Source organism: Panthera uncia, chromosome D1 (assembly GCF_023721935.1).
Source record: "Panthera uncia isolate 11264 chromosome D1, Puncia_PCG_1.0, whole genome shotgun sequence".
In the NCBI taxonomy this organism is placed as follows: domain Eukaryota; kingdom Metazoa; phylum Chordata; class Mammalia; order Carnivora; family Felidae; genus Panthera; species Panthera uncia.
The window spans coordinates 104,377,446-104,393,562 of NC_064808.1; the positions used below are offsets into that span (position 1 = coordinate 104,377,446).

A 16,117-nucleotide genomic window follows, 5' to 3' on the forward strand; every position below is an offset into this window, starting at 1 on the left:
AGATGGTATTTTTTCCCCCTGGGTTCTGGTTGTTTTATTCATTCATTCATTTATTTATTGAGCCTCTTACTCACTACAAATGCCTGAGTTTGAAGATACAAAAATCTCAGATACCTCGATGGAAAGGAGTAGTCAGAGGGAGCAAGATCCTTCTTGGGAAGTGCTCCTTCGGTGAAGCCAGGTGTGGTCTCCACAGGTAGACGGCAGCGTTCTGATGACAAGAGGCAGGACAAGGGGAGTGGTTTTGGGTTTCAGCCCGGGTGGCCCGCGGTTCAGGTGATTCAGCTGATCATTATTATAATCTCATCAACAATTTAAAAATAATGACAGATCCTCAGATCCCCAAATCTGAGATCCTGATTCGGAAGGGCTGCCATGGGGCACAGGGAGCTTTATTTATTTACTGATTTTAGATTCTCCAGGATATTTGGATGCTCAGTCGGGTTTGGAAACCACAGCGGTAGAGCTTCCTGTTCCGCTGTGGTAATAAGGGTTGTCGGAACTCCTGGCAAGGGTATTGCTAGCCCAGGTGATGGTTTCTCTTCTGCTTTTTATGGGGCTTTTATCAAAGTCTTACTCTGGATCACGTACTGTGGTTAGTGCTGGAGATAAAATTGTGAAACTAAGGCAAAGTCCCTGCCCGGAGAACTTCAGGCTAGGAGGGGACGCCAGAATCCTGCATGTGGTTGGGTGTGAGTAGCGGCACAGAACTCTGGGACGTGGTGGGACATCGTGGGCTCATGTCTTTCCCACGGCAGTTTTCTGGGAAACGACTGAAAGTATCTTGAGAAAGGGATGCCCTGTGGAGTTCACACGGGGATACCGTCCAGCCTAACTGCAGCCTGGGTGGCAGCCGATTCACCAGAGATGACGGTGCAATATGGTGAGTGCGAGGGAAGGCGCGTGGTATTCCTGCCGTGAGATCGTGTAGGAGAAGCGCTTAACTCAGACTGGAGGACCAGAAGCCTTCCTGCAAGAGGAGAGCCAATTGTGAACGGACATATAGGACTGAGTTAGGTAATTAAGAGTCGGGAGGTTGCACTGGGCAGAAAGACTGACACAGCCAAGGTGTAGAGACTGGACAAAGTAGAAACTCATGTAGGTGGTTGAGGTGCAGTGCCCTGGTATAAGGTAAGACCCGTGAGAGGTGGAGTGAGAGGCCGGTAGAGGCCAGAACACAGGGCCCAGCAGTGCTAAGGATGTGGAGGGCTAAGAAGCTTGGACTTGATCCTGTAGACAGTGGGAAGCCATTAATCACTTTTGCCAGTAATGGCATTTTTCATATGTATGTATATATATATTTCATATATATAAAGTCACCCACGACCTACTGACCTGGACAAACACTAAAATATTTTGGTGTATTCCGTGCAGGTGTGCAGGTACACATGTATATTTTACCCATTGATAGCTGTTAAACAGAGGAATGACATAATCAGATCGTCACTTTAGAAAGATCACTTCAGCTCGGCGCTTCTCAGTCAGGGGCAATTTTGCCCCGCAAAAGACATTTGGCAATGTCCGAAGCCATTTCTGCTTTTCGCAACTGAAGGGTGAGAACTTAGGGTGTCTCGTAGGTAGGGGTCAGAAATGTTGCTAAGTATCCCCGAAGAAATACCAGTAGAGCCAAGGCTGGGAAAGTGACCCAGGTGCGGCCCCAAGAACAGACTTGAGGGGACAAAGCTCGAGTCAGACCAGGTAGGGTAGCGCTGAGATAGTGGCAGCCTGAACTAAGGAGGCAGGCCAGAGGAGAGCAAAAGGCAGACAGATTCGTGCACGGATTTAGATTGTGGAATCATGAGAACCTGGTAATTGGATGTGTCAGGTGAAGATGAAGGAAGAATGGAGATGAACTCTCCTCTCTGACTTAGGAAGCTGTCGGTTGGTGGGGAAGAAATATAAGAGGAGGGGAAGATATGAGGATAAAAATGAATACATTTGCTGATTTCTTCAACGAAGAGGGCTCAAGGAATACCGCTCATGGCTCTGAGGAGCAAAGCTTACAGCCCTTGGTTTCCCGGGTTTTGGTCTTGTGAGGACAACAAAAAGGAAATAGAGAAACATAATAGTGCTAAGATGGGGGGCTGTTCCATATGCTCTGGGAGCACATATGGTGTGTTTGTTAGATTGTCTTGAGCCTGGAAAGCTCTTCCAGGGAAAATGTTCAAGGACAAGAGTTATCCGGGCAAACAGGTGGTAGAAAAATGTTTCGGGCAAACTCTGTGCACATGCTCAGAGGTGTGCTGATTCCTCATGGCAGAGGGATATGCAAAGGTGAGAGACGAGGCTGGGAAGTGTGCGGGGACTAGATGGTGTAGGGCCTTATGAATGCAGAGAAGAACTTGAACTTTCACCTGGGAGCAAATAAAAATCGTGTAAAATGTTCAACAGGGAAGTAGTGTGATGCACTTTGTCCTGATCACTCTGGCTGAAGTATGGAGAATGGACTGGATTGGAACAAAACTTGGAGGGAGAGGGACAAGAAAAGGACTAGTGCAGGAACAAAGCAGATGATAAATGTCTTGCGTGGGGTACAAATGGGGGGATGTAGAGCTATGGGTGGTTTTGAAAGGGATTTCTGAGTTTGAATCAACAGGATCTGTTGGTTGATTGGATGGGAAGGAGTGGTCATGCAGGAGGACCATGCAGAAGTCCATTTTGGACGTGAGGGTCTGACTTGCCCATGGTCATCCAGATGGAGTTCTTCCATGGCCAATGCTTAGAACGTGTTCCATCAGTATTTGGGGGAAGTCTCCAGGGGTTCTGGTTTTTAAAAAGAATATTCCTTGTTTTTTTTTTTAATTTTTTTTAATGTTTTTTTTTATTTATTTTTGAGACAGAGAGAGACAGAGCATGAACGGGGAGGGGCAGAGAGAGAGGGAGACAGAATCAGAAGCAGGCTCCAGGCTCCGAGCCATCAGCCCAGAGCCCGACGCGGGGCTCGAACTCACGGACCGCGAGATCGTGACCTGAGCTGAAGTCGGACGCTTAACCGACTGAGCCACCCAGGCGCCCCTTCCTTGTTTGTTTTTGAGAGGGAGGGAGGGAGAGAGAGAGAGAGAGAGAGAGAGCGAGCAGGAGAGGGGCAGAGGGAGAGGGACAGAGAAAGAATCCCAAGCAGGCTCCACACTCGGCGCAGAGCCCAACGTGTGGGGCTCGATCTCATGACCCTGGGATCATGACCTAAGCCGAAATCAAGACTTGGATGCTTAACCAACTGGCTAAGACACCCAGGTGCCCCTTTAAAAATAATATTCTTGAGCCACACTCTAATCTACTGAGTGAGAATTTCTGAATGGTATCTGCAAAGGTATAGAGACAAGAGAAGATTTTATGGAAGTGAAATAAATTCGGTAAGCCTAGCATATAGGTACCTACAGATGACTGGAGGGCGGGGCAATAAGGCTTGAAAGGTGAGGGGTGGTCTAGGAGGCTCATCAGATAAAAGAGTCTTGTGTCAAGTGAAGATTTTGGATAATACCTTGTAAGATGCTAAGCAGGGGATTGATATGATCACATTTGCGTTTTAGATCTCTGTGGGTAGTGTGAAGGATGGAGAAGAGTCTAGGAGAGAAATGATAGTTTAGTCGGCAGAGTGAGTGAGCTAGAGACGTGGGGTTGGATGTGAGAGATCTTGAAGATAGGGCATCAGGAGGGCTTGCGAGCAAATGCAGAAGATGAGGTAGCCACGTGTCCCATGAAGTCGCCGGGTCCGTGGATTCTTACCAGCCTTGCTTCCAGTGACCCCACTGCTGCTTTTATTTTTTATTTAAAAAAAAATTTTTTTTTAACGTTTACTTATTTTTTTGAGTCAGAGAGAGACAGAGCATGAACAGGGGAGGTCAGAGAAAGAGGGAGACACAGAATCTGAAACAGGCTCCAGGCTCCGAGCTGTCAGCACAGAGCCCGATGCGGGGCTCGAACTCATGGACTGTGAGATCATGACCTGAGCCAAAGTCAGGTGCCCCACCGACTGAGCCACCCAGGTGCCCCCCGCTGCTGCTTTTATTCACTCTGCCAGCGAGAGCTGTTCACAGCAGAAACATGAATTCACCTTTAGGAGGGTCTGGGAGTGGGTGCAGAGACTCTGTGCCTCCAAGCCACTTGAGTCCTGTGCCCGGCCAGCAAATCCACAAGGTCACCCACACTCGGCCTTGCACACCATTAGGGGAGGGGCAGGGGGAGGGGCACGCATCCCCTCCCCACCCCCCGCCCCACTCACAGCTCGCCTTCACCCTCGGTGAATCTCCATCCCAGTCATGCTCCTGCTATCCTATGGGTCACATCATCCTCCCTCCTGCCCTCCTTGGGGACAATATCCCTGCCCCGGCTGGTGAGCTGCGTGGGTGCTCTGTGGGCACTTCGGCCCCCAGGGCTCTGGAAAGAGTCTTCACAATCTGGTATGTTCTCTTGGCTCCGGCAGATTGAATTACTTTCCAGTTCCCAAGCGGCCTGGCTCCTTCCCATCTCTGGGCCCTTCCTCCTGCTGTTTTCCACCTTTCATACCAGTTCAACTGTATTTCTTCTCTTTGTGTATCTACTCTTTCCTACTGTTTGATTTGGATATCTTTAACATATAAACATTGTTTGGCCTCCCAGATTTTATGCCCAACTCTGGGGAACCACGAAGCAGCTAGGAGTTCAAATAAAAGAAAACTGCATCTTGCCAGTTTTGACTGATCTGACCTGAAGTCCCAATTTGTTTGTTAATTCTTGATTCCCTTTGCTGTTCTCTTGGGGGAGGACAGGACCTCATCTTGTACAGAGCAGTGAATCACTGCCGTCTATTAAATCTTGAGCTGTAATTCAGGCAGAGTGCCGCTTGGCACAGGATTATGGATCTAAAAGATTAAAATCGATCTCAGTTTGGGACCCATGTCTTGTAAATTTTTTACCTACTGAATTTGAGTGAAGCAACATAAACGGTAAAAGCATAATTATTTTCCAAGATGGCTTCATAGCAAATAAGGTACCTTTTTCTTTTAAATGTTCATTCAGTTTTGAAAGAGAGACATGTAGCACGAGTGGGGGAGGGCAGAGAGAGAGGGAGACACAGAATCTGAAGCAGGCTCCAGACCCTGAGCTGTCAGCACAGAGACTGATGCCAGGCCCGAACCCACAAACTCTGAGATCATGACCCGAGCCAAAGTCAAACGTGCAACTGACTGAGCCAGCCAGGCGCCCCAAATAAGGCATCTTTATAAAAATAAACATCCAGAAGCCACCTTTACAGGGCTTGCTTTCTAAAGATTCCCTTGTGAATTGTCGTGTCTGGCCCTGACCCTCTTTAAAATAAAAATGTGCGGAAATCTATTTCCCATTTGCAAGAAGAGTCCATGTGCCTTACTTAAGAAGGAGTGCTCAGGATTTAATGAGCCTGTGGCCGGCTCTAAGCTCATGACTAACTGTGTACATCAGGCAGTGTCTTCTAACTTCTCTGTAAAATGACAGCAGTCATACTATCCCCTTCCGAAGAGTGACGTATTGAAATGAGATAACATGCGTGTAGAGCCCGAGAACACTGACATATAGTAAGCGCTCGACACGTGTGACTATTTTTGTTTTTATGTCTTTGTGCTGCGTTCCAATCCAAATCCGGTATTAGGTAATTTCTTCTTGGCTGCCTGACATGAAGATGTAAAATGTTGAGCCTAAACAATCATAGGAAAAAGTTTCTGAAATTTTTTCAACAAGCATTAGCCAAGAAGTATCTCCCTAAAGGACATTAGAAATATATCTTCTCAAGATACCAAGATATCACGGCAGAAGTACCGTTGATTGATTGTCCTCCTGGTGAAAGCGAGGCACTTGTTCAAAGAAATTATTTCACATTTTTTCCACAGATGTGACAGCCATGCAGGACCTTCGGTGTCTGTGAGGCGAACCGCTACGGTGAGTAACCAGAAGCGAAACGCTACGCTCAGGAATTGTGCCTTAATGAGCCCCCTCGTTGGCCACCTATGTAAATAGGCTTCTCCTTGGCTCAGTTTTACATTGACCTTAGACATCTTAGATTTCTCCTAGGGAGTTTAAAGTTTCCCAACGGTGGTGGGTTTCCAGGACTGAGGCCATCGTGTACCACTCACCCCCTCAGCGGCATCTCTGACACTCTCCCACGGGCCACCCCTGTATATCCCTAAAGCACTGGGCAGAGGAAGACGTGAGAGGCGTTCACTGCCACCCTTACGACATCGTTTGCGTTCAGAGTGGAAGCGAGGATTGGCTGGAGCAAGTTCACGTGGGGCAACTGACCCAACGTAACCCTCCCCCAAGGGCTTAGACTTCAGTTTATCTGTTCACATGCTTACAAGATGGAGAAGCTGTAAGTCTTTGTGTCTCGCTTTTTCATGGTCTTAACTTTTGATCTTCACGTGCCTCTGTCTTACTGTGTGACTCATGTGTTTGGGCGATGAAAGAGAATGTTGGAAAGGCCCCAAGAGTGCAGGAGGAGGATAGAGGCAGTTTTCAATTTATTGCGGTCCTGGTACCAGTGCCCACATTTCTCTCGCTCTCTCCCTGTGCCCCGCCTTTTTTTTTTTTTTTTTTTTTTCCCAAAAAGCATGGTAGAATTCTAGTGAGGAGTACCTACAAACAGGGCTTCTTTATTTCACAAACTTTTAAAAGAGAGTCCCCTTTCTTCTTCAGCCTAATGCTACCTCTTTGTGGACAACATGAGCCCTGTCTCCTCTACATGCTTGAGCCCCGGCCAGATGACCAGCACCAATAACTGCTTCCCTCTCTTTGCGAAGCTGCCATCATCCAGGCACCTGATGTAGATCATTTCGCTTGATCCCCAGAGAAAATCTGTAAAGTAGACTATTATTATCCCCATTTGAAAGATGAAGAAACTGAGGTTCAGAGAACTTGAAGATCATGTTCAAGGTCACTGGTGAATGGTAGAGTCGAGGTTAGAAGATCTGGGTTTCTGGGAGTCCACAGGCAGAAGTCAGTAATGCCTGGGGTTCTGTCAGCCCGGAAGCCTTGCTTGCTTATGATCACAGGGTTGCTCACCACCGGTAGACTGTCCTTTAACTGAGCAGGGGACCGAAGGGTCATGTCTCCAGCCCTGCTCCCGCATGCTTCTGGACTCCTGCTTTTCCTTGGAGAAGTACTCAGAGCTGACCTCCCTCTATCGTTCGAGAGCGTTGGGGTCTGAAGCAGACGAGGGACCAAAAAGAATTGCAAATGCAAATGCAAAAGCCCTAAGAGACTCTCAACAATGAATTGCAGGAATCTACCCCCAAAACCAAGAGCACATTGCATACACCGCATGTTAGCCAACTTGACAATAAATTATATTTAAGAAAAAGAATTGCAAATGCCTGGAGGTTGAAAACAGTAGAGCTAATTTGGAACTCTCAGGACGTGACAATCCAGTCTGAGGATTAATAGGTTATCTTTTGCTGGCCCTCTTGATTGCCGCTTGCATTTAACCATTTCACTACTCAGAAGCACACCCTTCTAAAAGGGTAAGACCTGGGAAAAGAAATGAAACTGAAGCCAATGATTGTTGACTCCCGTTAATAACTTTTATAAAAATTCGGAGAGAGAGGGGCACCTGGGTGGCTCAGTCGGTTAAGCGTCCAACCGTCAGCTCAGGTCATGATCTCGCAGTTCGTGAGTTCGAGCCCGGCATCAGGCTCCGTGCTGTCAGCCTGCTTTGTTCTGTGTCTCCCTCTCTCTCTCTTCCCCTCCCCCACTTGCCCTCTCTCTCTCTCTCTCTCTCTCTCTTGAAAATAAATGGCACATTAAAAAAGGAAGTCAGAGAGAAAAAATAATGAAACTGTCTAAAGCAAAGGTTTTGTGTGATGTGTAGATTTCCATTACTTATTCATGGAAGTCTTATCTCCTTCACCTGCAAAAGGCTAGAAGTTGGCCATTGCTGCTGAGGCCATTGCTGCTTAGGTAATAAATTTCCCATCACTTGGTTAGCAGCCTGTCAGGAAGGGTACAGAGGGGATTCTGGTATTTTACAGGAGATTGTGCTACATTGTTAGATGACCTTCCACTTAAAGAAAGCTGCTATTTAAATGTTTTTTTAATGTTTACTTATTTTTGAGAGAGAGAGAGAGAGAGCGTGAGCGAGCAGGGGACGCCACCACAGAGCCTGATGCGGGGCTCAAACCCACGAACTGCAAGATCATGACCTGAGCCGAAACCAAGAGTCGGATGCTTAACTGACTGAGCCACCCGGTGCCCCAGAGAGCTGCTATTTAAACATTTTCATCAGCTTAACAGCAGCCAAGGTTCTCAGAAAAACGGAATTTTTAGAGCTAGAGAGAAGGTTAGAGATTTGTAGCTCAGAGTTTCTCCCAACCTCAGCACTACTGACATTTTGGACCGCGTCCTTCTCTGTTGCGGGGCCGTCGTGTGTTCAAACTCACAGGTAGGGAATGCCTATAGTTCTCCTCCACTCAAGTGTGACCATCAAAAATATCTCCAAAACATGCCAGTGTTCTCTGGGGAGCAGATCTCCCCCAGTGAGAGCCATCTCCTTATAGGTGAAGACACTGGGGTCAAAGTGGTCACCATTTCTGAGACAAAAGACAAAGACAGATAGCCTTGGCCACTTGATCACTCCTCGTCTCTGAACAGATTTTGGCTGGGCCTGATGTTAGGTGACACGCCAGCTCTGTTTCCACCCCCCCCCCCAACACACCGCCCGAGTACTCAGCACACCGGGCCAGCGTGAGCTCCCCAAGGCCAGGACCATGTCTGCACTCTTGTCTCTCCCCATGGCTTGGCACAATCTGAGCACTCAGAAATTGAAAGAAGAAATGAATGAGTGCTTCTAAGCTGCCGGTGCATTGGTGGATTTGGCCTTTGCCAGAAAACAGAGAATACATTCAGGAACACTCTGAAAAATTAATCTGTTGGCTTTGCCAAGGCGTTTGATAATATCACCGAGCTCAGGCTTCAGCTCCGACAGCTGTTGTACAGGTTTGGCCGCCCTAGGAAGTTCTCAGATAGTCTAAGGTTACTCTGTGACAGAAGGTTTGTTTGTCTCATCATGTCAGGATTGCAGACAATATCAGTAGAGTGAATTGGGTTAAGTAAAAGGCCTCATTCTGCTCAGCCTCTTTTATGCACCGTGTTTGAGAATGTAACGGACATCCTAAAAGCCAGCATTTTCGGACTCTGGTGTCTAATTCTTTGGAACACTTTTCTAGTTCTTTTTAAAAAAAATTTTTTTTTAATGTTCATTTATTTCTGAGACAGGGAGAGACAGAGCATGAGTGGGGGAGGGGCAGAGAGAGAGGGAGACACAGAACCCAAAGCAGGCTCCATGCTCTGAGCTGTCAGCACAGAGCCCGACGTGGGGCTCGAACCCACAAACCGTGAGATTGTGACCTGAGCAGAAGTCGGTCGCTGAACCGACTGAGCCACCCAGGCGCCCAACACTTTTCTAGTTCTTTAGACTATAAGCATTGGCAGGAATCCTCCAGGAAATCCTCTGTAACCCCAGAAAAATAGCGATGACTAACAATGAGGACTCAGTAAGTGCTGGCCACCATTCGAAAGTGTTTTACAGCGATTAGTTCATAATCGTCAGCACCACCCAACGAGTGGGGGAGGGGTGCTGCTACTCTTATCATCATTCTTATTTCTTCATTTTACTAAGAAAGAAGTGAAGGTAGAGAAAGGTTAAGTAACTTGTCTAAAGTTATGCCACTATTAAGAGGCAGAAGTAGGGTTTTGAACTGGGTGGAACTCATGTGTTTGACCATTAGGCTTTCTTCCTTTAGATGTGCTTTTCCGAGTCCTAATACTGTACATATTTGGTGTCTCAATTTTTGTAATCTTTACTAGAAATCTCATACGTGTAATTTTCCACCTTGGTCTGCCATAAATCAGTCCCTAACTGCATGTACGTGGAGGGCATGGAATGCTTAAAGCAAGGTTTTTATCCACAGGGTTTATCAGCTAAATAAGGATCGTGTACGTGAGTAAAATACCCGTAAACAGCAACATAAAGAACAGGGTTAGGGGTCAGATCACATGAGTGTGAGTAGCCAGTGCCACCAGTTATTATTCACATGACTTAAGTAAGGCACTTATCCAGGATTCAGTGTTTCATCTGCAGAATGGGAATGATAATCCCTACCTCACTTGCAAATTTGTTCTAAGGATCTGATGAGAGAGGATATTTTGAAAGTATATTGAAAACGGAAGAAATGGGTGATTTTGTTCAAATATAAGATAGGTGGTATCGAGTGACTGTACAAAAATGGGTTGGAGAAGCGGGAAAAGGTATGGCAGGAAGAGAGGTGTTGAAATTCTGCTCAGTAAATACTAGCGAGTCACTTACACATGGATGCTATGCTGGGTGCACAGGATACAGAGGAGAATACTAGTCATTTTAGAAGGTGGTCCACTTACAGGGTCCTAACCCATTTGTCTTCAAATGCTTGGTTTCTTGGATCAGGGTGGGGACTGAAATGTGTGGTAGGCAGGAAGGAGAGAGGTCTAGTGGTAAAGTAGAAGTGGAAAGAAGGTCAACACTTCCGTAGGATATCATGGGTATAATAATATGCACCATGATGGGTGTAAAACCACGATGGTAACTAATTCTTCCCAGGGAGAAGAGCTCGCAGAAACAGAGATGAGCTGGACACTGAAGGGCGCATTGCCATTTCCTGAGAGGAGAGCAGAGAGGGCCGAGATAAGAGCAGAGACGTGGAGGTCTAGGACGAAGGGCACGACATTTTAGAGAACTGTGTGTAGTGAACTTGGAGCACAGGGCCCTTGAAGAGAGTTGGGGAGAGGAATGGCTGGAATTCAAGGTTGGAATAGCATTTCAACCCGATTTTGCTGCATGGAGGTGTTTTGAACCTCCTCGTCTAGGCTAGAATGGAAAATAGGCTTCATCTGTTATGGCAACTTCGTGGCGCGGAACATGGTTCGGAGGAGGGTTCTGAGTCCAAGGTGGAGTCCTGACTGAGGATCTGTGTGTGCTCTGGGCCCCAGAGGGATTTACCTCCATTCTAGGTAAGAGGAAACCTCTTCCCAGCGGCCTCAGAAGATGCTTCTAGCTAGGATAGAGTGTGCTAATAAACTAATGTAACAGTAAAGACAGGTGATTCGGCCTGGGCTCTGGAATCTCACGGACTGGGAAGAAATCCTTCCCTCCACCAGTGTGACCTAAATCAATTGACCTGACCTCTTGAAACCTCTTTTTTCTCAAAGTGGTCATAATAATAGTACCAACTTCATCGGGTGGTTAAGATAATGAAAGAAGGTAACCTGTATAAAATGCTAGGCATGTTGCCTAGACCATTCAGCTGCTGCTGCTGCTGCTGCTAATAAAAACTAATTATGATACTACTCACACACAGCTCAAATAAAAGGGATCTATAGAGCAGTAATAGTGTTCAGTCTTCTCTGTGTTTGGTACCTACCGTTGCCTAGCATGACTTTTTTCTTTCTAACATTAGAGACAGAGAGAAAGACGGAGAGAGAGAAAATGCATATGAATCCCAAGCAGGCTGCATGCTCAACGAAGAGCCTGATGTGGGGCTTGATCCCATGACCCTGGGATCGTGACCTGAGCCAAAATCAAGAGTCGAGCTCAACCAACTGAGCCGCCCCTAGGAGTGACTTTTTAAACCATTTTGTCACTGGAAAAAATACCCTTGCAGAGTTAAAATTAAGTGTAAACAAACTCTCTGTATTTTCTCTTAGTCATATAATTTGTACCTCTATGTAGGGGAAACATCCTTAACATGTTGGACGAGTAGTGTTGGTCTTGACGCAGAGGATTCGGGCAGACGTATGACCGAAGGAAATTATATTCAGGGTCTCTAGTGGGCGATAATCCCTCCCATCTTTGAAAGGTTCATTTTCGCCTGAGCCCTCAGTCCAAGTATTTTTCACTTATGTACGAATTTGCATTATAAAAGGCATATGATCCAGGGGGCCAAAAGGAAGGTATTCTGGTCTAGATAGAGGAAATCTGGAGTGTGTTTGGATGTTAAAAATGGTTGAGAGACACTGATGCCGGCCATTCTCTTAATCAGATGCATGTAGTCCACACGAATGATTAGTTTCTGGTTATATTACCTCCAAATGGGATCTTACTGTAGTTTTGTTTTGCCTCTAATATTTGTTTACTTCTGAATTTTATATTAGTGTGTTAAGTTATATCCAATGATCTACATCCTAAGTTATCACAGGATTGTTTCTCTGTTATTCATAAATCTCTGTGTATATTCCATTACACATAGAACCGAAAATCACAAGTCAGTGAAATTGGGGCAGGGCTCCTACAAGACATAATGACTTAGATCTTGAGGAAGAAACTAGCAGGAATAAAAATACTGGATTGTGAGGAATATAGAAATCAGGAGAACCTGGGGTGTGGAATTGGACAGACCTGTGATAGAGAAGTAAAAAAGCTGGAGCTTTGGAAAAGTTAGAGATTGGTCTTGGGCATTCAAGGGAAATGAAACATAATGGCGAACACCAAATGGAAAGAGAAAACTTGGGGGGAAGAGGCACCCAAGCAGCAAGGACTGGGGAGCAGAGTGAGCTGACCACAGTGGCTGAATGGAAAGTGCTGGCCTTGTTCAGGGCCGGGTGCAGAAGGAGTTACAGATGGAGTCCTCGGCGGCGAAGAGATGGTGTGACAGAGGAAATGCAAATGGTGTTTTGGCAAAAGAAGGTGAAGCTGTGGGAGGGGGTAATCCCCCAAGGTCAGGGAGACAAATTAAGCTTGAATGTAGGGTAGTGATGGATTTGGAGAAATCGAGATAGGGGGCGCCTGGGTGGCTCGGTCAGTTAAGCATCTGACTTCCGCTCAGGTCATGATCTCATGGTGAGTTCGAGCCCTGCGTCGGGCTCTGTGCTGACAGCTCAGAGCCTGGAGCCTGCTTTGGATTCTGTGTCCCCCTCTCTCTCTGCCCTTACCCCACACTCGTTCTCTCCCTCTCTCTCTCTCAAAAATAAGTAAAAATTTAAAAAATTAAAATATATCAAGATAAACAGTTGCTGTAAAGAAAGGAAAACATCATTAGCTCTACATCATCCTCCTAAACCCTGTAGAACCAGCAATGGTGTTTCAGAAAAAACCCAACCATTTATAAGGTCATACTTTGTAGCGCCTTTGATTCAGAGAGCACTGTTAATCAGTTCCTTATGTCTGTCCGGGAGGTTCTGCCATTCTGCATGAACGCTATGGATAGAAATACTTTTTGTTTTCCTCTAAATGCAAGTTCACAAATCTTAAGGTCCACTACAAGCTTCAGGTAGCCAGCTCTTGACAGACCTGAGGACGGTGTTAAATCGAAAATTCCAGCCACTGGGGCCATGAAGACCACACTCCCAATTCAAGAGGTCGATTTCTTCACTGTTTTCCAGGACGCTCCCTAAGATTTGTGTGGTGCTGTGTAAGTTTGTAGGAGTGTTTGGCAGACAGACGCTCAATAATTGCTTGCAGACTCATACTAAAAACCATTAGTGTAGGTACAGAGAAGTTTGTGATCACTTGCAAATGACAGAAACAATGAAACACTGTACGTTGAGAAAGCAGTGTTAGAAAAATTGATGTGTGGTCCTTAGACTTTACGTTTTGGGAAATTTTTGCGGAGACACGTGAGTGTTCTGGCTAGGGAAGGTCCACAAATAATCTTGCATTTTCTGTTTTAAAATTAGCAGGCCAAAATATACAGTTCACCTGTGGAAAATCGACCGGTTGACAGTGTCTTTGTCCCCGGGCGAGCAGGCATGAGGGAGGGAAGTGGTATGCCTCCCTGGGATGCTTCACAGCTGGAAAACGAGTTTTTCCAAGGTAAGTCTATGCATTGAACTGCCTTGGGACTCCCTGCGCTAAAGCAAATAGTGATTACAGTTTGTATTAAAATGCTCGAAACATATCATACCCTGTACTTTATTTTTGAAATCCTTTTATTTACCTTATCTGAAGAGGAGGCCGTTATGCTATTTATTGTATTGCTTTATGTTTATTTATTTATTTTCGAGAGACAGAGCGAGAGTAGGGAAGGAGCAGAGAGAGCGAGGGAGAGAGAGAATCCCAAGCAGGCTGTGTGCTGACAGGACAGGGCCCATTGTGGGGCTCAGTCTCACAAACCGTGAGATCATGACCTGAGCCAAAATCAAGAGTGGGATGCTCAACCAATGGAGCCACCCAGGTGTACCTGTTATCTGCTATTAACACAAATATTAAAGAATCTTATATTTGAATATAATCTAAACAAATATGCCCAGACCAAGGCTGATAAATCTGTGGAGTGAGAGTAATGTTTAATATTAACCTCCGGTAAAAGGAAATGCCTTTTTAGGAAATATGTCTATAAAGTACTGTTCCTAACAGACGTTTATTGTTCCCAATCAGTACCTAAAGGCACAGTGGTGAAATCTGTTGTTGAACAATTAGTCTTGTACAACAGATGACAATAAAGACTGAAACAGATTCCAAAAGTAACTACATGCACATGAATGTTATTATTATATAAGCATAGCTCCTTTTTTTAAAATGTTTTTAATGTTTATTATTTATTTTTGAGAAAGAGAGAGAGAGGGAGAGAGCGTGAGCAGGGGAGGGGCAGAGAGAGAGGGAGACAGAATCTGAAGCAGGCTCCAGTCTCTGCACAGAGCCCAATGCGGGGCTTGAACTCATGAACCATGAGACCATGACCTGAGCCAAGGTCAGACGCTTCACAGACTGAACCACCCAGGTGCCCCAAGCATGGCTTCTCTTTGCATAAGTTATTCGGTATCAAAAATAAGGCTGGGCATCTAAAAGTGAACTCTGAAGTCATTCACCAGCTTCACCCCGAGGAACTAAATCCGATTGGCAAAGGCAAGGGCTCTGTAGTTGGGACAGGTGGGGTGGTCAGTGAGGGATGTCCAGCTAGGGGGTCAGCCTTTCAGTAAGATGGCTCCTGGCAGAGAACTTGCTTCAGAGAAAAGAAGCCCAGAGGAAAATCTCTGTTCCAAAACACAGCTTTCGCTAGTACAGGAGAGCTACTGTTTACAAAATGAAAAAAAATGATTTGTCTTCTCTGAAAATAAAGAGGAAACACAGATTTTTTTTTTTTTTTTTTTTTTTTTTACCTCAAGAGTAATGAATAAAACAGCACTACTTGGGATTATAAGTGGCTTTGAACAATTTAGAAGCTTTATCTGGGGATGTTAAGAGGTGTTATAACTGGGGAGGATTCCAGGTGATTTCACCTCTTTTGTTATACTTTCCTCTATTTTCTGTTATTTACCATATATATGTTGCCCTTGTAGGCAGCAAAAGACTTTAAGGGGAAAAAAACTACGAACAGCTGGAAACAGAGAACAGAAATCAGAGACATTTTATTACAATTTGTTTTAAAGACGGATTTTTACTCATTACATAGTTTTGTTTCCTTTTTGCCTCACCTTACGGTTTGGCACTGTTTGATTTTTGTGTGTGTAGATATATGGAATTATTTCAGAGACTGGAGATAATTTTCTTCCTTCATTTTTTTATTTCAGGATGATTCCCTGAAGAATTCCTTAGTTATAGATCTTTAATGCTCAAGATTAGTTCTTCTGCTGGCTGTGCATACTTAAATAGCACCAGCTTACAAATAAAATAGGGTGGGGAAAATCCAGAATATCAAAACTCTCTTCAGTACCTGCCTTAACCTAGTTGACATGTCCGCAGATACATCCCACATATGTTCACAAATACTGACTCTGTCACTGCAGAGTTAAAAATCAGAATTTTTAAATGATTATTTATTTACTTTTGAGGCAGAAGGGACAGAGAGAGAGACACAAAGAATCCAAAGCAGGCTCCAGGCTCTGAGCTGTCAGCACAGATCCCGACGCGGAGCTCGAGCCCACAAACCATGAGATCATGACCTGAGCCGAAGTCAGATGCTTAACCGACTGAGCCACCCAGGTGCCCCCAAATCAAATTTTTTAATGACAAATAATTTTAAATAACCAAGGAGAGAATGTATCATTTTATGTAACAGAGGAAGAAAGGTATGACTTCTCCAGCAGCTTAAATAATCCCATAACTTATTTCTCAGACAACTTTTGATTCTCATTAATGAACATTTCTTCAATAAACACATAATCTATGTGTTTGTATTTATTGGAACATGAATGTGGTAAAGTA

General features: G+C 45.2%; 1 protein-coding gene across 3 annotated transcripts in view; it reads left to right on the forward strand.

The window, feature by feature from the left end:
* EXPH5 (exophilin 5) overlaps positions 1 to 16,117 on the forward strand; it is a 76,867-nt gene that overhangs the window by 53,459 nt on the left and 7,291 nt on the right. For 2 of the 3 annotated variants that reach the window (XM_049613928.1, XM_049613942.1), the window contains 2 exons: positions 5,844 to 5,892; positions 13,651 to 13,786. In XM_049613928.1, coding sequence (XP_049469885.1) covers positions 5,844 to 5,892; positions 13,651 to 13,786 — 185 coding nt within the window. The remainder of the gene's footprint in view (positions 1 to 5,843; positions 5,893 to 13,650; positions 13,787 to 16,117) is intronic. The other variant, XM_049613935.1, reaches the window with a different exon arrangement.